Source organism: Schistocerca nitens, chromosome 5 (genome assembly GCF_023898315.1).
Source record: "Schistocerca nitens isolate TAMUIC-IGC-003100 chromosome 5, iqSchNite1.1, whole genome shotgun sequence".
Classification (NCBI taxonomy): domain Eukaryota; kingdom Metazoa; phylum Arthropoda; class Insecta; order Orthoptera; family Acrididae; genus Schistocerca; species Schistocerca nitens.
This window is the reverse complement of record NC_064618.1, coordinates 486181673-486207347: the sequence shown is the minus strand read 5'-3', so window position 1 is coordinate 486207347 and position 25675 is coordinate 486181673. Positions and strand designations below refer to the sequence as shown.

Genomic DNA, 25675 nt, shown 5'->3' with positions numbered 1-25675 from the left:
ATATGCCTCTGTATGTACCCTAATCTCTTATGCTTTTTCATGATACCTACGCGAGGTAAAAGTTAAAGGAAGCATAACGATCATACAGTCATCTTCAAACACCAGTTCTCTACTATCCTCGAAACCAAGTTGACACTCGGTGCGGTGGCTGATGGGAGCAACCATAAACGCATTTCCCCATTTACGCTCGCTCTCATCAGCCACCGCACCGAGAGTCAACTTGGTTTGCGCAGACAAACCCTTCAGTGTTCTCGTGAACTATGTCATCTTCCAAGGATTTCCATTTAAATTCTCCGAGAATTTCCGTTATATTTTCGTATGGGCTAAATTGACCTTTTGTAAAATGATATGGACAAATAACTTAAAAAGAGGTATACAGAACCTCGAAGGTGATGAAACTTAGGTGGCTATCAATCAAAGAAATAGAGTACACAGCTCTACTGTACCTAGCAGAAGATTCCAAAATGAACGCCAAGTAATCATATTAAGGCAGTAAATGATTACGTCAGTTTGAAATTTTGCAACAATACTTCAGTGAGTTTGGGATACTCTAAACAGTGAGGTATGTGAGCATATCCAGCAATCGAGGAGGGAAGGAGTGGGTTGGGGCACTGACCCCTCCCAGTTCAGAAAAGATAGCAGTTTGAAGAAAGACAGTACATGTTATGGATACCGACTAGTAGCAAGTGTACCGAAAATCACTTGTGAAATCTCAAATCTATTTCGCCATTCATAACGAAACTATCATGAGTTGCCCCACTCACTTCCCACACACTCCATCTCATATACTGGGTAAGCTCTGTCGAGTCAAAGTTACCATAATTACATAATGCTGATGGCGTAAATAAACTTGATTTAGCCATTCCAGATACATTTGGTAGGAAAGACTTTCACTGTTAAAATTTGCCTTATAAGAAAAGAGGAGATGGGGATTTCCTACTTTTGGTGTCTACTTTGTCTGACAAGAAGCATGGTTAGTTCTCACACGTCCTAATGACTTGTAATCAAAATTTTCGTTAAAAATAGTTACTTTATCGACTTTTTGTGTGCAAATGTAATATTTAGTGCCTTTATCATTGTGGTTTGGTTTAGAATATGTGGGCTGTATGCACCAAAACTCATGGTGACCGGAAGTGTGTCTATATTTACCACATTTTGTGACAGATAGACTGTGCGCCGGTGCACAATTTCTCTCTTTTTATTTCTATAATCATTCATAAGTACACGAAACAGAATACTGCATTTAAGATGCAGTGATTAAAATCATCCACTGTATGTAAATTACACATATGAGTGCCATTCTTTAAGGCCTGAGAAATCAATAGAATGAAAGAAACATTTATCCGAATATTGTTGTGTTTGTATTACAGGTGAATGAAGATGGTGCCGGCGACAATAGCGAGGAGCGTGTACAACGATTGGAGGACGAAGTAGCTGAGTTGCGTGAGCTGAATGAGCTCCTAGAGTTTCGTTTACTAGAGATGGAACACTCTGATACGGTATGTGCATCATATATTGACCTTAAAAATGTCTTAATTTAAGAAAGCATTAAAAATTTAAAATATGTATGTCACTGGAACGACATTTTAATGTGTTAATTAAGATATTCCAAGTTCTCAGAAAATTTGAATTTGCAGCCAGTATGGTTTGCTTTATATAATGTTGAACTTATTTCGACTGAAAAGTAGTGTCGTGAATTATCCAATACCATGCATAAATGGTTTTTCAAAAATGGAAATATTTATCAGATCGCACTTGACTCATAGACGTCGCTGTACATAAAGTTACTGGCTGTGAAAATGTAGAGACCACCATATAGTTTGGCCACGATAACTTGACGATTTCGCTAGTGCTGCCAGAAGCGGAGGAAATCGGCACTACCTGAAGATATTAATTTGTCTCCGAGCGTCAAGCTGGGCCTAGATGCGGATTCTTACGAAAGGCTTGCGTCCATTAACAAATAAGTTCTGTAAGCAGTTGCTGGGATTTTTACATTAGAACAGAAATTTACTCAAATTTAGTTCAAGTCATTGGGCAAGTTTACTTCAGGAACTCGCCGCAAGCACTTGTTACAGCGGTGCAGTTACTCTAAGAAACCAGAGCAGTCGCCACAGTTGTTGCATTATTATTAATGAATAAAAATCTTGACGAAACACAAAAATAAAAGATTGAAAAAAATTACAGGAGTACATATCGATGTTACCAAGAAACACTATTCGATTAACTAAAATCAGAGGACTTTACTTAGATTAAAAACTTAGAGGGTGTCATATGCAAATTTAGAACATCTCTTGTCTATTGTATAGTCAAGTATGTGACAGCAGGAAACAAAAATGCGGGGCGGTATCTCACCAAGAGACTGCCTTTTTAATTACTCTTCGATTTTTGCTAGCAGTATTTACTACTTTTATCACAAATGTAATGCATTTATGTTTACGATAACATTAAAAAATTAGCTAAAATGTAAAGACGTCTGTACTGCCGTTCTGCTTTCCCTTCTGGTGAAACAAATTGATTGGTAAAATCATTTCGCAGTTCCTTGACTGGTGATGCCAACTATGTGTGTTTAAGGGTTCCGAACGGTACATATGTTTCGGCCCCTCTCTGTCTTTGTACCCTTCTCCTTTTGGACAATGATACTTTCGCATCGGTACTGAACAGCCACATCTTCTGCAAGTTTGAGAAGTACTTCTACGAAAAGATAAATTGGGCAAGTACTTGCAGCAAGACGCAAGCAACTAGAACGAATTTTCACCCTGCAGCGGACAGTGCGTTGATTTCAAACTTCCTGACAAATTAAAACTGTGTGCCGGACCAGGACTTCAACCTGGGAACCCGATGTGGCACGCAGTTTTAATCTGTTAGGAAGTCTCATGTAGGAAACTGTTTTCTCTAACTTGCGAACTTCTTGAATTTGACGAAACTAACAGACGTCGACGGGAGGGAGAGGGGGGAGGGGAGGCTGGTGCAGATGCGGTGGTTCCTAATATCTCACACAATGTTGTGATTGTATGGATAACGCGCTATACCATAGCAAGAAGTTCGACAGAATATCTAATAAATATGATTTCAGGAGAAATAAAGTTATCTTTAGTGAACATCATTTTGACAGTTCTTTCAAGCACAGTTAATTACACGTTGTGAACATTACTGCTGTGCTGCGTTTAGTAAATGCAATGTGCGAGCAGTTTCCAAAAATCAGTTTTTTTTTAAATTTCCGATTCATAGTGTCGGATGTTGCACATTCATCTACTTTCATTTTTCATTGTTTTCGGTACATAAGTTATAAAAATGTTCAAATGTGTGTGAAATCTTATGGGACTTAACTGCTAAGGTCATCAGTCCCTAAGCTTACACACTACTTAACTCTGAAGGGCAGGCAAAACTGTAACTAACCACATACGTAGACGGTTTCAATGGGCGGTGGTCACTGTAGCTAACCACATAATATTTTCTCTCTTTACCGCTCAGGGGCCAGTAGTCTCTCTGCAACCACCTAATTGTTGCCTAAAATGCCGCTAGATTGCAGTGCAGGTCTTCTGCGCGAATTTTTGCCGCGTATTGAGAACAATAGTTCATACTTCTTCATTGTTAGCACTGTTCTTGGAAGCGGCGTGCAGTATTCTCTGTAGCTCTTCTTTATACGACTATTTTTGGTAAGTAATTGCTTATATTTATGTGTTGAACACATGTATGTCTACGTGTAATGTAACTTTAAATTGAAATAGAATTTTCCATGTTTTACAGACAAATTTCTGTGTGGTTAGTGCTGTTAGCTCCACCCAGTATATTTTCTTCGTCTCCATCGAATGTGTCTAGCCGAAAAGGAATAACTGAGGACGAATGTTACCAAATTTTACGGTATATTGATAATTTTTACTTATGGACCGTCTGACAGCAACTGAATAAAACACAATTTTAGTGCCATACGCGTGTCGCCTTTATTTTCTGCAAGGCATCATCACTGGCCTGGAATATGTACATATGTTAGCTATTTTATTTACATTTTTGTCACTGTGCCTATAGGTTATAAACAGTTCTGGTGGTTGGTATTTCCTATTAAGTAGTAATGTTTTGAACTGTACTTACAGGTTGCGTGGACAATTTCTTACATATTACGCTCCTGTTGCATTTTTGGTGTTCTTCTTATGAACGCCAATTTGCGTTTTTTTTCCACATTCCACAGCACTATACACTGAACGCTTGTTTTAATGCAATGTTTTAGTTTCTGTTGCCGACTGTCAAATGTTTTTGCCAAACATCGAATGTTATTGCCAAACTTATGAGTGTAACTATTGAAATATCTGTGGTCTGTTCATGTATGCATTTGTGTGCGCGTTTGTTTGTGTATGTATGTATGTATGTTTGTGTGTGTGTGTGTGTGTGTGTGTTATTAATTTTATTTTATTATTATTATTATTTTCGATTATTCCCATTTAAGAGAGCGTTTGAACTTGAATTCCTTTATGATGATTGTTTATGTTTTTCAGAGCCCAAATTTTCTTCATGTGTTCAGTGTGTTGTTTCTTTCGCTCCGCTGTCCATTTGCATCCTGGTCTCTTCTGTGTTGTGGTGTCAAATTTATGTTTTTTGATGATGTTCCTGAATTCAGTTCTATTTTCTGCATTGTTTACTGTGCTTGTCTGAGGTCCTCTTCAACTTCTTTTATCCATTTTGTTTTTCCCCTGCCTGAGTTGATGACTTTAAGAATTCGCTTTGAAATTCTGTTTTCATTCATCCTGTGGATATGTCCGTAGAACTGCATTCTTCTTTTCCTTATTGTATCCGTAATCTTGTCTGTGTATTTATATAATTCTAATGTTGGTCTCTTCTTCCAGATTCCTTGTTCTTGTATCGGGCCAAAAATTTTCCTGAGAATTTTCCTTTCTTGTTTCTCTATTTCTTTGATTTTAGTTTGCCCACCTATTTGTGTTGTTTCAGATGCATACAGTGCCTCCGGAAGTACGACAGTGTTGTAGTGCCTCAATTTTGCGTTAATGGATATGGACTTTTTGTTATAATAGTTCCACGTGAGTTTACATGCTTTCTGTAGTTTTTTTGTTCTTTCCTCATTGGCCTTTAGGTTGATCCCTGATGGCTGGATGATTTCTCTCAGGTACTTAAAATGTGGTACTTGTACGATTTTCCCATGGGTTGTCACAATAGGCAATTTGTCTTGTGGCACTCTTTCTATGTACTGGGTTTTCTCATATGAGATTTGCAGGCCAGTTCTTTGTGCAATTTCGTGTAACTTCTCTATGGCGTTAGTGGCTTCGTTTCTATTATTTTACTTTATTTTATTTTTTTGTTCTCTCTCTCTGTCTGTGTGTGTGTGTGTGTGTGTGTGTGTGTGTGTGTGTGTGTGTGTGTGTGTGTGTGTGTCCAGATGGTGTGGGGAAGAGTTTTTTTGTTTTATGTTATCATTTCCTTTATTAAGTGTAGTAGGGAGCCTGTGCTGATGTGTGTGTGTTCATTTATCACATGTTTGTTTTCTGCTATGGCTTTCTGGATGTGGAAGTTTTCTTGCATTTGTATAAGATGTTTGTCATGGTTGCTTATTCTCATTATTTTCATTTCTTGTTCCATGTTTGTAGGATGATGGTTGTAGTGTTTTAAATGCTCTGCAAATGTGGAATGGTTTTTTTCATACTTCCAACATCTGATATGTTCTTTGTATCTTGTTTCAAAATTCCTGCATGTCATGCCTATGTATACTGCATCACAACTTTGACATTCAAGTTTATATATTCCTGATTGTTGGAATTTGTCCCTCTTAGTAGCTGGCTGGCTTAGGTATGATTGAAGGGTTTGCCCAGGCTTATATGCTATTTTGAAGCCCTGTCTCTTTAGGATGTTTGCAACTCTGTGTGTTAGTTTATTTGTGTAGGTCATGGTGTACCATCTGGTTCTTTTCTGTGTGGTGTTGTCATTGTGTGTGTTTGTAAGTTTTCAGCTTGTGAGTTCTTTTGTATTGTGGAAATGGTGTGTTTGTTTTTTATTTGTGTTTTTATTTTTTGATTGAGCCTGTGTACCACATGTGTGTCATACCTGTTGTTCCTAGCTATTTGTATGATTGTACTCATTTCTTGTTCATAGTTTCTCTTGCTGAGTGGGATTCTGTTTAATCTATGTAACATGTGTCTTAGTGCTGCAAGTTTCTGGCTGTGGGGGTGGTTGGATGTGGAATGTATTATTGTGTCTGTGGCTTTTGGTTTTCTAAAGATGTTAAATGTATGTTTACCATTTTCTTTTTTAATTGTAATGTCAAGAAAATTTATTTGATTTTCTTTTTCAAGTGTGAATTTTATGTTCTGATGAGCTTTGTTTATTTCTGAATGGAGTTCATCTATTTTTTCACTTGGCTCATCTACCAGACAAATAATGTTTTCCACGTATCTGTACCAATATATGATTTTGAAACTTTCATTTGTGGTTATCTTTTCAAATATCTGATTTTCTATGTGACTGATGAAAATGTTTGCTAGTGTTCCTGATATTGGGGATCCCATGGGCAGTCCATCAGTTTGTAGATAATATTCTTTCTAAAACTGAAAGTAGTTTTGTTCAGTTGCCAGTCTGGAGCATATCTGTTCTTTCTTTTATTGTGTCTGTGGTGAGGTTGCTGTGGGATGAGAGATTTTGTTCTATGATTTCTATTGTTTCTGTGATAGGGATGGAGGTATACATATTTTCTATATCGAATGAAATCAGTGATGCTGTGTGTGGTACCTGTATGTTTCCTATTAGGTTTCCTGTGTTTATCACTGTTCTGTTGTTTTCATCTTTATAGTGTTTTGTAACTAACTTTTGGAGATGCTTGGCTATACAGTATGTTGGGACTTTCTTGAAGTTGATAACAGCTCTCATTGGCATTCTGTGTTTATGTACTTTCGGTTGACTGCGGAGTGTTGGTGCTTGTGAGTTTTTCTGTGTTAAGTAGTATTTCTGTTTGTCTGTGAGTGTGTGTTCAATGTTTTTCAGTGTTCGTTTCACATTTGCCTGGAATAAGTAAAAATTATCAATATACCATAATATTACACGCAACTGAGGAAGACAGGACTACAAAATTTGAAGATGTTACCAAATTTTATTTGAAGAAATATCTTCTAGTGACAGCAGTGTTGACAGTGATGGAAATGACCCCACACGACAAGCAGTGCAAGTTCTAGTCTTGTGTGCAGTCATATGGTTTTAAATTTAACCAGTTGTCTTCATGGAAAGAATCATATTATTTTCATGGACAATTATTTTACATCATATGATCTGTTCAAGGACCTAAAATCCAATGGTGTGTACGCTTGTGGAACAATAAATCCCAGAAGGAAAAACATACCAAAACTCAAGGAGGAAAAGGAACTGGAAAGAGGGGAATTCGATTAAAAAATAAGCAATGATGGCATAGTAATCTATAGATGGAAAGATAACAGGGCAGTCAACTTGATTTCAACATGTCATTCACCATCAGATGTCTCCACAGCAACTCGAAAAATGAAAGATGGATCAATAACCAATATCACTTGTCCAATTGTATTGAAAGACTACAATTCCAGTATGAACTATGTGGATAATTTTAATTGACTAAAGTCAGACTATGCTATTGACAGAAAAAGCAAGAAATGATGGATGAGATTATTTCTTCACTTTTTAGACTGCAGTGTGACAAACGCGTTCATTATACACAAAGAAATCGAAATGGAGCAGTTCTCCAATAAAGACTTCCGTCGAGAGGTGTACAAAATCTTGTTGGCTCCAAAAATTGTTTCAGTGGCAGCTAATTTTGCTTCTGTATCCCAAAATAGTATAGCGACCCAGATCAAATCACACAAACCATACGTAGATGAAAGTATTCTCCACGAAAGCAGTAAACAACAACCAATCCACTCATCATCTAGAAGACGCAGTTTGCAGTTCAAAGATGGTGGTGGTTAGTGTTGAACGTCCCGTCGACAACGAGGTCATTAGAGACGGAGCGCAAGCTCGGGTTAGGGAAGGATTGGGAAGGAAATCGGCCGTGCCCTTTCAAAGGAACCATCCCGGCATTTGCCTGAAACGATTTAGGGAAATCACAGAAAACCTAAATCAGGATGGCCGGAGACGGGATTGAACCGTCGTCCTCCCGAATGCGAGTCCAGTGTGCTAACCACTGCGCCACCTCGCTCGGTGCAGTTCAAAGAAAAATCCAGTGCGAACAGTGTGGATGTGTTCAGTGTGCAAAGTACCTTTGTGTCTGAGAGCAGGCAAGAACTGTTTCAAGAGATACCAAGAAAATTAAAAACTAGTTAATTCAAAGTTCAACCACTAAATTCGAATTTGTATACTGTAGTGGGGTGGTGGTTATCTGTAGTGACCACATTTAATGTTAATATTTTGTCGTTGTTTAAGTGAATTTTTACAAACTCAATGTATAAAACATGTCAAGACAATAAAACAAATGTGTTACAAGTAAAAGAAGTTTGAAATTTGCAAATAATTTTTCTTGCCCCACTAGGGTAAATTTTAGTGGTGTTTACCTGCCCCTCAAAGAGTTAACCTAAATTATCCTAAGGACAAACACACACACCCATGCCCGAGGGAGGACTCAAACCTCTGTCGAGACCAGCCGCACAGGTCATGACTGCAGCGCCCTAGACCGCTCAGCTAATCCCGCACGGCCATGAGTTATAGATAAAACTCTCGACCATAAATATGTCAACAAATTAGGAGGACTCCGATCCGACAGAAGTGTCATGCGGGCAATAATTTCGCGAGTGCCGCCTCCGGTTTTGTATTAACCGCAAAACACGGGTGGTGGTGCTGCCGCTGCTACAAGCAGTTGACGCCGACTTCCCCTCACCGCTGCTGTCCCCTCGGCAGCCTAATGCGGGGGCACGGCCGTTCCCGACAGCCACCACGCCAATCATCAACTTATCATGGACAAACAGTAGATATACATGACACTCTGGGGTAGAGTCCTCCGATTGAAACTAAGTGAACTAGCTTTCACTCCAATGCAGGACAGTGAGAGCTTCACACATAGGTGGGTTTATCTGTAACCCGTATGCGGAGCAGTACCAAGAACTATATGAACATTTTCAATGCAGTCTTCTTGGACTCAGAAAAACTTGCATATCAAATACAACCAGTTTGGGCAAGATTAGTTCACTGGGCACAGAATGTAACTTATATCTGAATAAGTCCCAAAGTGTCACTGCTGCCTAGTGTGCTCATTACGCCTCTCTTTCAACATTGTACATTGTGAAAGTTCCTGGAAAATTAAAACTGTGTGCTGGATCAGGACTCGAACCTTGGAAACTTTGCTGGCTGAGCTATCCAAGCATAGCTCACAACCCACTCTCATAACTTCACTTCCACCAGCACTGACCAATGTAAAGCTGTTAAGGTCAGTCATAAGTTGTACTTGGAAACGTCAATCAGTACAGCACTTGCCTGTGATAGGTAATAGTCCAAGGTTCGAGTCCCAGTCTGGCACACAATTTTAATCTGCCACGAAATTTCAAATCAGAACATACTCCACTGCCGAGTGAAACTTCATTCTTTTCATATGTGATTTGGAGCACATACTTGGCTAGTGTTGGATGTTTAGGATTTGTGCTTCCCACTTAACATGCAGACATAACGGTATGTTGTAACCTAGGAATTAAAATCCTGAAATTTACCAAAAACTGCTCTGATGTTAGTAAGTTAATAATGTCAGGATAATAAATATTTATACATTTTTATGGCATTTACACTGTAGGTGACATTTCTAATTATTTGGATGTGATCTGTCAGGGAAAAGAGATGTAAGAGACAATGAAGCAGGAGAGCTTCCTTCCTATTTGTCCTGTAAAACTGACTTGTTGCACATCATAGCAAGGGATCACAGTTATGGCACATGGAACAAGCAAATAACGTAAAAATTAGAATGAAATTTTCGCTCTGCAGTGGAATGTGTGCTGATATGAAACTTCCTGGCAAATTAAAACTGCATGCCAGACTGAGACTCAAACTCAGGATGTTTGCCTTTTATGGGTAAGTCGAAGGTAGGAGATGTGGTACTGGTGGAGGTAAAGCTGTGATGATGGCTCATTAGTCATGCTTGGGTAGCTCTGTTGGCAGTGTATTTGGCTGTATACTCTACTGTAGAGCGAAAATTTCATTCTGGGAACATCACCCAGGCAGTGGCTAAGGCATGTGTACATAATATCCTTTCTTCCAGGGGTGCTATTCTTGCAAATTTTGCAGGTGAGCTTCTGCGAAGTTTGGAAGGTGGAGACAATGTACTGGCAGAAGCGAAGCTGTGAGGCTGAGTCGTGACTCTTGCTCAAGTAGCTCAGTTAGTGGAACACTTGCCAGTGAAAGGCAAAGGTCTCAAGTTCAAGTGTCAGCTGCTTTCACACGTGGTCTGGCCCCTGATGGGGTAGGATAAACCTGTGATAGGACTGGAAGAGGAAATGCTGGCTGTGTGAACTGGGCAGATCTTGTACCTGAGTTTTTCACAGGGATATGATCCTTGTAGCAAGGGTCTGGGACTGGGAGTGGCACAGGGATGGACTAGGATATTTTGGAGATTGGGTGGGCAATGGAACACCACTTTAGGAGGGTGGGAAGTATCGTGGGCAGGGTGTCTCTCGTTTCAGGCAATGATGATAGGTAATCAAAGCCCTGGCAAAGGATGTGGTTCAGTTGTTCCAGTCCCGGGAGGTACAGGGTGATGAAACAGACGCTCCTTTGTGGCCATACAGGAATGTCCACATGTTATTTACCAGCTCTGCTGAAATTATTGTGCAGCTTTTTATATTGGTATGGCTATCAGCCAGCTGTCCACGAATACGAATGGCCACCACCAAAATGTGGCCAAGAGCAAAGTAGACCAACTTGTGGCACAACATGCAATTGAATGTAAAATGCTTGATTTCAGTGGCTGCTTCACTTCCTGAGTCATCTGGATGGTATCCTTTAACACCAGCTTCTCTGAATCACACAGATAGGAGCTATCCTTACAACACATTCTCTGCTTCTGTAGTTATCCCAGCCTCAACTAAAGTGATATACTGTCCCCACACCCTCCACCCAATAGTTACCACCCCTCTGTTCTATCATCTCCTCCCCATTTTCGCCTCCCACCTTTTTTTTTTTTTTCCCGCCCTCTGCCAACCCATACACCCATCTTTGCTCACTCCTCTCCTTATTCACTCCTTTGTTCCCCATCTTCCTGCACCACAATCTCAAGATGCTGTGCCTGTTGACATTCTAGTCCTTGACACTCCGCCAGACAGCATTCATGTCTCTCTCCCTACCTATACACTACTATACCTCCTACTTCTTCGCCCTTACCCGATTGCTGCTTGCATCCCATGTCATGGCTGCATTCCAGTCCGAGATGCTGGAGTTGGCGGTCATGGGTGTATGAGATGTGCTTGCTTGTGTGTATGAATGGTGTTTTTCTTCTACTGATGAAGGCTGTGACTGAAAGCTTTCCATAAGGGTCTTCTAATTGTGCTTGCCGGGAACTTAAAAATTTCTTTTCCTTAGATATGTACTCTCATGAAACAAAAATAATGAAAAAGTAGAATCTAGGTTACTGGATAGCAACTCAAATGCAGAGTTTCTCCTCTGTAAAGTTACAATATTTAAACTATATGCTGGATGGACTGTTAATGACTGCTGATGATGTTGCAGGGTGGGTCCCATCGCTGCTGCTGTGGTCCTGTGTGCATGCGGTCACAAACAGACAATACGCTTGTAAGTGCATCTGCATTTTGTAAGTAGTATATATGGCACTGTCGTGCATTTGGAAGAAATATAACATCATATATCTGAAACTAGTTGAAGATTAACAGGATTTTGCTTATGATTGAAACAGGAAGTAGGTAGCATTTTCTAAACTGAGCAGTACCCTCAAAACATGACTTAGATGAATAAAATGTCATATTAGTGTGGGTTTATGTTTTTAATAAAATTTACTGTCTAACCTATAAGGTCAGAGACATTACACAGCAACAATTCTGTTACAGAGAGTTGAGTGTCATACTTGCTCCCAACGCTGAATATATCTTTGAGTTTATTTTCGTGTAGTTGTAGGTGTAATTGTGAAAATGACTTAATCAAAAACCAATTTTCTTAACTGCTGAGAATAAGTGAAAGGTTTTTAACCATGGTTAATTAATTCACAGCACTTGGATTAATTGAAATGGTTCAAAGTTACATGCTGTTGACTCAATGCAGAAATTATGAATTTGGTTTTTTGTGTGTTTGATGGCGTGGTTTTGTATAGCTAATTAAGGTGGTTTATGTTAGTATGTATACCACTTTAAACTTTTAAAGTCTGTAGTAGCATCTGCTGAGATAGAGTTCCAACATTATAAGGAGTGTCAAGAAAACTGCTCCACAGTGCTGAACATTCAATCAGTTGTGGATCTTCCTACAATCATTCATAGTTGTATGATTAATATCTTGGTATAACATGTAAGATACAGAAAGGCAACCACTCATTTATAGTGGACTGATGTGCAGCACATAGAAACATGCAACAGAAAACAGCATACACACTAGCTTTTGAGATCTTTCTCTAGCAAAAGTACACACATTCACATACACAACCATACAGAAACCTCCTGCAGCCATGACCAAAACTTAAATGTTGCACTGGAGGTGTAAGTCCTTTTCTAAGCTATACTCTTGGATGCCTACAACAGTGTTGCAGTATAGTCTAATTGCAGAGTATGACACACATTGTCTGAAATCCATATCTCTGCAAATTTAGGACTAAGAGACCTGTGAGGAAAAGTATACCGACAAATGTGCAACAGATATTATTTTTCAGTTTCCTTTGTAAGTGTATCATAAACATAATGTACAATATTATGAATCTGCTCAAACTAGGTTTATAGTTAATTATTCATGAGGAAAAGTATTTATACATTCAGATCAATGTTACAGGACAAGGCTGTGCCCGGCAGCCGCATTGTGGCAACCGTGCTGCCCTTCACGGCCGAGCAGAGGTCGCCACCACCCGTGCGCCCTAAGCTTAGTGACAGCAGCCACGAGAGCGGCATCTTCGATTCAGACGACCACGATGATGAAGACCGACTTAGCGACGAAGTTGAAATAAACGACCAAGATGATGACCGTGGAGATGACGATGACGTAGATACTGATGACGGCTTTGATACTGGCTCTTCTCCTCGTGCTTCACCACACCGCCGCCTCTCCCGCAACAAACACAACTACCACAGATGCCAGGTATAGAAATACATTCCATAGAAGTTGTAGGAAAAGTTCCACATTTTCAATTAGTTTTTTTTTTTTTTTTCATTTTTGGCTTATATGTAATATTAAGTTATGTAACATGAACTTTATGTTGACCTGTAGATCCTGAGAGTTACATTTTTGTTCTTAATGGTGATGTAAGACCACAACCCTTACCCAAAATAATGTCGTTATAGCCACAATTTCCAATTTTTAAAACTCTACTATTTGACCAGTGTCAGAGGTAGTTCAGTTAGTCTTACATTAGTTGAATGAAGAAATTGATGTCGCGATAAATAAACATATATTGCTCAGAAGTTGGCAAATGTCACCAGTTAAAAAAGCTTCATTATTTATGCATTTTCTGTATACTTTTCGTATCTAACCCCATAACTCCATGAGAATTTAATGCACTTATGTTTTGAAATTATCATCATTGCATAATTTAACTGTCATCTCAGCAAAATCTTCAAGGATAAGTCTGACTATTTTGCACTGAAATTTCGAGAAATGCTGTGCATAATGTCACAGGCATGATTCACCACATGTATTGTGGAGAACAAGATAGAATTATTAAACTTTTAGGGTAAGATGTCAAACATTTGTTTCATTATGGTGTCCACATCTTAAAGGCTTGAAATTTCTTGGTATAAGAATGTCCAAAGTTAAGTTTACACTTAGCTGTTCTTGCTGATGGTAGCTTGTACCTACTGAATATGCAGTCTGTTAAAAAGGTTGTAGAAGGACTACCCATTACTGTAGTTGGAAATTGAGTATCATGTGCATATTCACAGTGCAGCATTTCACCCTCTTTATTAGTGTGATATTCTCTTTCTTAATTTATGGGTGTTTGGGCTGTAAAATTTGTTGCTGTAGCAGCACTGAAAGTTGTTAAGAATACTTGTATTTCACTGCAAAAATAAGGAAGCCGGATTTAAAATGACTGATCATGCGATGCCCTGCTTAGGTTATGCAGAGGGAGGTGCCAGCAGCAGCATGCTCACAAGCCACACAGACAGATTTGCTGTGGCCTGCCGAAACTATTAGCTGTGCTTCACAGACTGATGAACCTGTGGGCTGTGGAGCACTCACAGGAGAAATACAGAAGCTGGCACTGATTCGTGAACACATGGAGCAACGCGCCCGCCTTGAACAACGCTGCCAACTGTAAGTGTCTGGCAAAAACACTCTCTTATCTATATGCAAATTCATTATTTCTCAATGAATTGCTCTAATTTAATTCTTTTCAGGGAACAGATGAATAATATATTCATTTTGTAGTGACATTTGAACAAATTTATTATTTGTCACCTTCTGCATAGAAAATTACAAGTAAGAAACTTATCTAAATGTCACTCTGAAAGCATATTACATGGCTTATTTCCTCAGAAGGATTCATCACTCTTCTCACGAATTTCAGTATCTCCTGTTTAATTTCAGAACAAAACAATACACACAATCCATGGTTGATATGTTCTGAAATAATCTTAAATAGGAAACAATTTCAAAAGATGACTGCACAAAATCCACAGGACATGCAGAAAAAAACTGCATGTCAGTGGATAGAGCAACCATTTTCAACACACATTACAGGTGCTTAATGTGAGCACCATTAGTGATGTGGCAAACGTCAATATGACAGTCCAACTGTTGCCTCACACATTCCATCATGTCATGGTGAATATCAATGACTGCATTAACTATCCTTCCTTGAAACTCTTTCAATTAAGTGGCAGTGGAGGCAGGGATGCACCATCTTTGACATAATACCATAAAATGTAATCTCATGGAGTTAATTCAGGTGGCTGTGGTGGCCACTGAATAAGTCATGATGGAAAGCACTGCCATTCCTACACTGAAGCAGTTTGGGATTGAGGCAATCATGAATACTGGAAATAAAGTATGGTGAAATACAATCTTGCGCAAAATGATGTCTGCAATATCTTGCTGAAATCATGGCATAAGTATTGCTGCAGCATGTCCTGGCACAAGAAACCAGTCACAGTCTTCTCCCTAAATAAAAGCTGCCTATAAACTGTGGAAGGGGACAAAGCATACAAGATGTTAACTTTAGGTGATTTATGAATGTGTTCCACAATCTTGTGTGGATATTCTGTGCCTCAAACATGCATGTTGTGGCAGTTCACCTTTAGAGACACACAAAATATGATGTTGTTCTTGAAAGCCAACTTCTGTGCCACAAAAAGTCATTGCAGATGTCAGAATGAAGCTAGTGGTCAGTTCATACAACAACTGCAGTCAGCATGGTTTTACATGCAAGAGTGCATCAGACAGTTGACTGTTGAATCTGCATTTCTATGCTCCCACATGTCATCGATTTCTCCAAGCTCCTAGTGAATGATTCCCACACACGCTCTACCTTTTCTGCTGATGGTCCCAGCTGTCTTGTTTTGTCCTCACCTCATAAGCAACCAGTGACTTGAATGCACTGTACCAACCATGCATTGTTTTGTCTGATTTAGCTTTTACCTGATATTTTGTATGAATTCATCACTTAACCATCATAACTGACTCCCATTTAGGGATGTCAACGGCAAAAAACATTCACTGTTCCGTTTTACACCATGTTCCAATATGCTTTCCCTCTAATGATGCACTTTGCAACTATGCCATGACACATGTTATTAATCAAACTTGGAGGGATGCTCTATCCACTGATATGGTTCATTTTGCTGTATATTTTGAAACCCTCAACATACTTAGGAATAAGCCTTTATTATTTATTTCACCTGACTTTCAGCTTCTTAGGCTGTTGTCAAATGACAACTGAAGTAGCTGCCATCTGACACAGAGACCTAAGAAGCCAAAAGCTGATTCATGATCAAATATGCAATATTTTGTGGAATATCAGGAAAGTTTTTTCTATTTAACATTGTAGTCAAGTTATAATTAACCAGGGTGTAAACGACCCGGGAGATCCGGGAAAAACCCGGGAATTTTTTCATCTGGGAGAAAATCAGGAAAAACCCGGGAATTTTTTTAGAATTCTGGGAATTTTTCATTGTTTTAGTTTTCAGTTAAATTTTTGTAATTTTGACTGGTAAGAACCCATACTCTAGCAAAGAATATTACTGCATCCCCGTACTGCAGAATAATACTTCAACAATAAAACATAAACGAGAGAAAAAATGAAAATAACTTAAATTGAAAAGGAAATGCGCCACATACAACAACGACACACAGTGCTCATGCAAGCGTCTGCCAACAGCAAAATGTGTCAAAGGCTTTAGGAAGATTATGTAATGTTTCATAACAACAAATTGCCTCCGCAGCTACTTTTAGAACAAAGCACTTCTCCTCTTCTTACATCACTCAACATTATATAAAATTTCAAACTAAAACATTTATGTGACTTTATTGATTTCAAAGAATGCCATCAACTCGGTATACTGGAAAAGTTAAAAACTGTTTAATATGAACATTAATGTTACCTGGTATTTCCATCCTCGAGTCCAAATATTTTGTTGAATTATAGAAGAAATAATAAGGTACCATATTTTTTTTAATATTTCATTATTATCTGAGAACTCTAGTTTTCTGCCTCATGTCTGTCAGCAACTTGTTAAAGTCCATAAGAAAATATTTTCACTTCTAGTTTTGTGAATAGTATTGTTCACCATAAGTTCTCTCTTGTTAGTTACCATGAATGCCTTATGGAATAAATGTAAAGACACATGAGTGTAAGAATCTAGAGGTCACTGATGAGGCTCTTGTAAGATGGCACATTACTGACAACTTCACACAATATTTTTACTAAACACGTATGTAAAATAAATACTTTTTCTTACCGTAGCTGTGCTGCTCCAAAAAATAATTCCATAGGACAGTACTGAGTGAAAGTACACAATCCTGCCTGCAGGTCAACAAAATGAGTGTGCTTTTAAAATGCAAATCAGGCAGAAATGTGGTTTATAGTATATTTATCCATGCATGTTGCAACCTCAGTTTGTTATCCATCAGGATACCTTGGAATTTCACAGCGTGCACCCCTTGATCTCTATTTCTGGTGTCAGTAAGTCATTTTAATTTGTCTGAAATTGTGTTGTAAGAGCTGTAAAAGTACAGCTACACTGTTTGGAGTGAACATTTTTTTTGGAGAGTCCTCCAATATCTTTTATAAATCATTTACGTAGGTCAAGAACAGGAGTGGCCTAAGAACTGAACATTGTGGTGTATCCTAAGTAATATTTCCCCATTGCAAATTTAACTTTATACCACTGTGTTCCCATTGTTAATTTGTTTTCCGCTGTTTAAATGTAAGATGATTAATGTATGGGAGATGCCTCTAATATCATAAGTTTTCATTTCCCTAGCGAAATTTTATGATATTAGCATTCAAATGTATACAATTGTTAAAGTACCAGAAAATATCAAGAGAGTAATTTTTCTTGTTTGGTTTGCCAGAATTGAGTTTTTGGGATCATATATTGCTTTCTCTGTGGGAATTTCTTCATAGAAGCCAAACTGATCAGCATTAATTCATTATTACCTAATGACTACTGTCAACCAAAGATTTAAGATCTAATTTTTTCAGACAAAACAGCTGAAAACAAAAGTTTCAGCTGTGACCACAAGTACCAGGAATGCTTTGTTTATAATGTAATTTATATGGTAAAAGTGACCTCAAGACATGTGCCTACGGATGACAATTACAATGACATAAAATCTTATTAGTACCAAAAGAAAAATAAATTCTACAAGAAGAATATCAAAACATCTAAAAATGAAATTGAACAATGGAAGATCTAGGGTGGAATAACGACAATATAAAGAAAAGGACAGATTGCTACTCACCATGGTGTGTGTGTGTGTGTGTGTGTGTGTGTGTGTGTGTGTGTGTGTGTGTGTGTGTGTGTTGGTTCCTTCAGAAGAAGGTTTTGTGGCAGAAAGTTTACTTGTTTAGCACTCTTTTTGTTGTGCCTGTCTGTGAATTCCACTATATGGTGAGCAGCAATATGTCCTTTTCATAATGTTGTTATTAAAAATGAAATTTGTTTTAAATATGACTATCACATTCATTATATTATGAAATGTCACATAGCCTTTGATAATTATCTTTTTAAGTATGAGTAATTGTCTCTTGAATCTTTTAGGTAGATAAGAAGAATTAATGTTTACATTCTACAATGACATTACCTAAAAACTGGGAAAGCTTGTAAAAGCCATAGAATAATGGCAATAAGTGGATATACATTAACATTAGTCACAAAGAGTGAACTAGCTAAAAAACCGTTATTACATTTTACAGTGATCAAATATAGTGTTCTCCTTCTGCACTTCAAGGTTTAGGCTCTTGTTACTGTTCAGTCTTCATTTTTCATTGCTATCTCATTCTGGGTCTTCCTCTGCCCCTTCTTTCTCTTGGTTGGTAGAGCATGGCTCGATGTGGGATTCTGCCTACACTCCTTCTTTCAAGATGATGTTTCCATAATGTTTCATTTTCTTCAAGAGAAAATATAGTGAATTCTGTAATTCTGATGTACATAAAATAAATGAGCTATATGAACTTGCGAAAAAGAAAATGGTGATGAGAAAGTAAACTTATTCCAGGCAGACTAAAATGGTGTACACAGTGGAAAACTGAACCAACACTTGTGCTTTTTATGGTCAAGTTTCAATTATCTGAGTTATAAGAGCACACTTTTTGGTCCACCTCACAACTTTAGTCTGCCTTCTCCTACCATTCTTAACCTCACAAAAGCTTTCTGCTCAAACAATGGAATTGTCACCTTGAGAGAATGAATATAGCAGAGGCCAGATTGTCTGAAACCTTAAGTTGATTTCTGAGCTGAAAATTTCTTGCATTTGTGGAGTGTTTGGACAAATCGATCACAGAGTTTGAAATTGTATGTGAAAAATGCTGGCAAACTGAAACTGTAAGTGATCTTAGATGAGTTAATTTATATATTAGTGCAATTAAAATGCAAAAATCTAGATTTGTGTTCTGCTGTTGCACAGTTTTGACTCCTAGGAAGATTAATATCACTAAACATACTTCTAAGCAGTGGAAGTTTCAGTGCATATAAGATAATCTCTTTAATATTGAATGATCAGATTGTCAACTTACTTGTTCTTTTTCTATTGGACTGAGCAGATCACTGTAAAGTTTTACTTCACATATGTAGTTTGGTTTTCACACCATTCAATTTGATTTATTCCAATCAGTGATAGTGAAAGGACATGTAAAAGCTCATAGAAAATGTAGATTATGTAAAGAAAAATTAATAACAATCTTTCAAATGTTGAAATTCAAATAATGAATATTACCAGAGGGAAAAAGGGATCCTCCCCTGATCAGATTTGTGCAGTTTAATTTACATGTCCATCCCTTTTCCCACTTCAGAATAGGTAAAATGCATTTATATAGAGAGATGTATGACAAAATGAAAGGGCTTTGCTTGCAGGTTAGAATCCAGACGGCAAGAGGAGCAAAGGCTACTGCGTCTCTGGATGCCTGCAGCATTAGCCTGGGCACTGTGGCGTGTACTTCAAGCTACCAGTCCAAACACACAGCGCAGCCTCACGTTCACACCACAGCCTGTCACTGCTGCTGATGGTTAGTACATACTTGTACCTACTGTACAACAGATAGTTGTAATAATAACACAGAGCTATAAAATCATTCTGATTGCATCTAAAATACTAACCAGACAAATGTTATGAAAACATAGACAAATACTGTCACAATGTGTTGAGCTTACAGAAAATCACCATACACAAATTTATTGGACATACACAACTACAAAGAAGAATAAAATAGCTTCGTTTATCCAGGTATGTATTTTGTGTCATATGACCAAACACAAATGAGACCAATTACTGCCACTGGTCATCGCACATTTATCGTGTAGTGAAACATATTGTGTTTTGGTTTTTAGTTACCCCAATATTTGTATTTTGGGACTTGAGCTGTATTGAAAAGTGGTAGCGCACCTTCTCTATGAAGCAATTGTAGTCTACAGTGCATATTTTTCTGAAGAGATGTTTGAAACCTTCATCTTAGTAGCAAACTCTGCAGCGGCTGCTTGGGGGTGCCAAGCTATGAGGGGTGCCAGTGGCACCCAAATGCAAGATTTGTGTACATTAGTATTACAATTAGTTCTTTCCATTTGTGGACCACAGAAGCAATGTAGACATGAAGGCCCTTTTTCTTTTTTTTTTCTCCCTTTGTAACACAATGAGACGAGCTTCCTGGAAAGTGGAAATCTGTAGTCATTCCATGGAGAATACCATGAGCAGTCCTACAAATTTTAGGTTATCACCTCTTATGTATCTGAAGATACTCTTGCAACTTATTCAAAGTTTAGGTTTTATATAATGCCCAAACACATAAGTGGTTTTCTACTTACAGATTATCACAGGCCAAATCTTAGTGATTGTAGAACAGTGTCATTTTGTTCTGCAGTCTGGACTGTATATTAGTCCCCCCAATGTTAGTCAGGAGAGCTCATGCAGAAGCGTTAAGAAATTGGCCATACAAACCTCAATGGTACAATGCCTTTTAATATACAGTGGTATTCAAACTTCTAGTTGATGATAGCTTGCTTCTTCTTCTTTTTTTTTTTTTTCCTCTGGAAAAGAGTGGTTAAAAAATACTGTAATTATGTAGTCAGATGGAAACAGGCAAGAAATTCTTCAAGGATATAACAATTCGCGTTGGCAGTGGAACGCATAATATAATAAAGATACAATTAATACAATATATAATAAGGACCAATTTAAGGTACAGGCAACACAAGCCTCTGCTTGGAGTGCCAAGCTAAGAAGAGCACTAGAGGAACCACAACAGTAAAACTTCCATAGAGGACATAAAATAATTATAAGTGGCCACTTGTGGGTGCCAAGCTGTGATGAGCACCAGTGGCACCCAAATGGAACATTTGTATCACGCAAAAATTGACACGGGTGAAATGTATGTGGGAAAAAGGGAGGTGAAAGGGGCTGCCAAATGCTAAGTCACTTGTGCAGAAAAATGTTCTTGGGCCAGCCCTGTATACAATCATAATACAAGAATTAGTAAATAAAAAATTGAGAGCTGCTTGTATTTTATGATAAAGTATGATACTCTTCTACAGAATCAGCAAGCTGTAAATGCTGTGAGCGGCTGCAAGTGGAACATGAGAATGTGATGCGGTGTGCAGATGAAGTTTGGAGTGAGTTGGAGCAGCAGCATGAGAGGGAACTTCGGCACTGTCATGATCAGCTACAGCAGCGTGAGGAGCAGCTACAGCAAGCCGAGCAGAGGCTGCATGACACAGAAGAGCAGCTACGCACTGCAGAGGCAGATAGGTGGGTGCTGGTTTCTTTGCAATCTTTACTGTATTGAACAGTCAACAAATTGTGTTGTCTGTTCCGTATCTTCTCAGTGGCTAAAACTAAGACTGCTTGCAAATGATAATTTTTAAGAACATACTTAACCTCAACTTATCATGTTACCTTGTAGTTAACACAAGTTATTGCCAACCAGAAGTTTGCAAATTCAAGTTTTGAAGAGTATGTTGTTGTGAGTTTCCATTCTTCATTCTTATATGTGGTTCTCTGGGTTTGCTTCTGGTGATACATATCCATGATGTTGACCCCAACTGCATCAAATATTTTGTGTGGTCTACAGAAGATAATGAAGTTCTTCGCAAAAAATGGCATAACATTTGAAAAATCAATACTCAGAAAAAAGATACAGGGTCTCATGCACCTCAGTGTTTGAAGTCCACTTACAAGGCAATATGTTTCCAAATTTTCATTACTATTTGTAACCCTTTACCAATGATAATAGAAAAGTTATTCTATTTTATTATTTATTCATGTTCCATTGATCCAGTATAGAAGAGAACTACATGGATAGAGCACAAGTCATAATGATAACATGAGAACAGTATTTACAGATGCTTACTGATAGAAATTGTAATATGTGTATAGGAATAAAATATGCTAATAATTACAAGCTTAGGCGTTTATTACAGTGAACAAAAATAATGAATTACAATTGTTCCACATTGCAAGCTGCAAATTTGATACAACTGAAGTATTTCATAAGCCTGAGTGAAAATTTTCGTGTGAACATAGGTTATCGTGGTAATAGCAAATATTACAAGTACAATGTGTCATACTTAAGTTACAGCATAGAAATGTTTATATTAAAGAATTCATTAATAGAGTAAAAAGTGTGTTCCACAAGATAATCTTTTAATTTACTTTTAAACTGTGGCATTACACTGGTAAGATTTTTTATGTCCAATTGAAATGTATTATACAGCTCCATGCTTCAGTAGTGTACACTAATTTTGTACTAGACTCAAGTTTTTTCTATCAGCATGCAAGTTGTGTTTTGATCTTGTGTTGCAGTTATGAAATGAGCTATTGGTTTTCTGCATGGGGAGGTTCTTAATTAAAAAACAATAAAGGGATACAATGTATTGTGAGGTCATTGTTAATATTTTATGTATTTTAAAAAGATTTCTGCATGAATTATTTCTATTAACTCCTCTTAGAATTTGGATTGCTCTTTTCTGAGTGACAAATACTTTATTTACCATTGGTTGGTTGCTCTAGCATTATAGCAGTTGCTGCTGTAATACATAGAGCATAAGTTGCTGAACTAAGTCTTTTTCTCAAGTCCAGAATATGGCAAGTTTAGTTTATGGTCGACGTGGAAACCAACGTATTTTGAAGGAAAAAACTTGGTGTATATCTTGATCATTACAGCTTAGACTTGCATCCTCATGAAATTCCTGAGATTCACAAAAATGAATTACTGTTTTGAGATCATGGAGCACAAAGTTGGCATAAGTTGCAATGTCATTGTGAGGTATTTTTTAAACTAAAAGAGATTTACCATCTGCAAAGATAGTAAATTTACTTGTAGCTTTTGCATGAAGTGGGAGGTCGTTAATAAAAATAAGAAAGAGCAAGAGGCCCAGCACAGGACTTCTGTACTTACTGTTTCTCGATCAGATGAAGCTCTTGTGCTACCTCCACGATTAGGCAATACCCTCTGCTTTCTATCAGTCAGGTACAATCGAAACCACATTCCCCACAGTGTCACTTATAAATATTGCTTTCGAAAGGAGGGTTTCATTGCTCGCACACTTGAAGACTTCGATTAAATCACAAAATATACCAACTGGAGCCAGTCTATTGTTCAGTGCTTCTAAAACAGTATTGGTAAAGAAAATATAGCATCATTAGTTGGTAGGTCTCTTTGGAATCCGAACTGATAATGGGTAAGAGCCTTGTGGATGTTCAAATGTTCCACAATTCTCTTATGTATAGATTTCTCGAGAATGTTGGAGAAGCACGTTAAAAGCGAAATTGGGCAGTAGTTTGAAGCATCAGTTTTATTTCCTCCTTGAATAGTGGTTTCACATTGACATACTTCATATGCATATGCCTGTGGCACTTTATCAGTTTCAACTTTTCTATTAGTACTGACACTCTTTATCTTGGCATATGCATCTGAAAATTGTCCACCATGAAGACTTCCTATCGGCTCTGGTATGAGTTAAAATTTGTTTGGTGTCACTAGATAATGGAAAGTGATTTTAATTTGTAATACCACTAGTAGTAGTACCGAAAAATTTGATTATTCCTTTATAAGCTTTTATAAGAGTTAAAGTCTAAGTAATAGAGGTAAGTTATTTTCAAGATGCAAAATAGTCATACAAACAATATCACAAAAAGAACAGATTGCTACTCACCGTAAAGGTGACAAGTTGAATTGCAGATAGACATGATAGAAAGAATGTTACATATTAGCTTTCTACATCTACATCTACATGACTACTCTGCAATTCACATTTAAGTGCTTGGCAGAGGGTTCATCGAACCACAATCATACTATCTGTCTACCATTCCACTCCCGAACAGCGCGCGGGAAAAACGAACACCTAAACCTTTCTGTTCGAGCTCTGATTTCTCTTATTTTATTTTGATGATCATTCCTACCTATGCAGGTTGGGAACAAAATATTTTCGCATTCGGAAGAGAAAGTTGGTGACTGAAATTTCCTAAATAGATCTCGCCGCGACGAAAAATGTCTTTGCTGTAATGACTTCCATCCCAATTCGCGTATCATATCTGCCACACTCTCTCCCGTACTACGTGATAATACAAAACGAGCTGCCCTTTTTTGCACCCTTTCGATGTCTTCCGTCAATCCCACCTGGTAAGGATCCCACACCGCGCAGCAATATTCTAACAGAGGACGAACGAGTGTAGTGTAAGCTGTCTCTTTAGTGGACTTGTTGCATCTTCTAAGTGTCCTTCCAATGAAACGCAACCTTTGGCTCACCTTCCCCACAATATTATCTATGTGGTCTTTCCAGCTGAAGTTGTTCGTAATTTTAACACCCAGGTACTTAGTTGAATTGACAGCCTTGAGAATTGTACTATTTATCGAGTAATCGAATTCCAACGGATTTCTTTTGGAACTCATGTGAATCACCTCGCACTTTTCGTTATTTAACGTCAACTGCCACCTGCCACACCATACAGCCATCTTTTCTAAATTGCTTTGCAACTGATACTGGTCTTCGGATGACCTTACTAGATGGTAAATTACAGCATCATCTGCGAACAACCTAAGAGAACTGCTCAGATTGTCACCCAGGTCATTTATATAGATCAGGAACAGCAGAGGTCCCAGGACGCTTCCCTGGGGAACACCTGATATCACTTCAGTTTTACTCGATGATTTGCCGTCTATTACTATGAACTGCGACCTTCCTGACAGGAAATCACGAATCCAGTCGCACAACTGAGACGATACCCCATAGGCGCGCAGCTTGATTAGAAGTCGCTTGTGAGGAATGGTGTCAAAATCTTTCCGGAAATCTAGAAATACGGAATCAACTTGAGATCCGCTGTCGATAGCGGCCATTACTTCATGCGAATAAAGAACTAGCTATGTTGCACAAGAACGATGTTTTCTGAAACCATGCTGATTACGTATCAATAGATCGTTCCCTTCAAGGTGATTCGTAATGTTTGAATACAGTATATGCTCCAAAACCCTACTGCAAACTGACGTCAATGATATAGGTCTGTAGTTAGATGGATTACTCCTACTACCCTTCTTAAACACTGGTGCGACCTGCGCAATTTTCCAATCTGTAGGTACAGATCTATCGGTGAGCGAGCGGTTGCATATGAGTGCTAAGTAGGGAGCTATTGTATCAGCGTAATCTGAAAGGAACCTAATTGGTATACAATCTGGACCTGAAGACTTGCCCGTATCAAGCGATTTGAGTTGCTTCGCAACCCCTAAGGTATCTACTTCTAAGAAACTCATGCTAGCAGCTGTTCGTGTTTCAAATTCTGGAATATTCCATTCATCTTCCCTGGTGAAGGAATTTAGGAAAACTGCGTTCAATAACTCCGCTTTAGCGGCACAGTCGTCGGTAACAGTACCAATGGCACTGCGCAGCGA

The 25675-nt window shown here is 38.2% G+C and overlaps 1 protein-coding gene across 1 annotated transcript in view; it reads left to right on the top strand.

Annotated features, from left to right (window-relative positions):
• LOC126260871 (centlein-like) overlaps positions 1-25675 on the top strand; it is a 571430-nt gene that overhangs the window by 503789 nt on the left and 41966 nt on the right. Inside the window, exons 5-10 of the mRNA XM_049958305.1 lie at positions 1371-1499; positions 11662-11724; positions 12922-13224; positions 14198-14397; positions 19656-19807; positions 21327-21540. Coding sequence (XP_049814262.1) covers positions 1371-1499; positions 11662-11724; positions 12922-13224; positions 14198-14397; positions 19656-19807; positions 21327-21540 — 1061 coding nt within the window. The remainder of the gene's footprint in view (positions 1-1370; positions 1500-11661; positions 11725-12921; positions 13225-14197; positions 14398-19655; positions 19808-21326; positions 21541-25675) is intronic.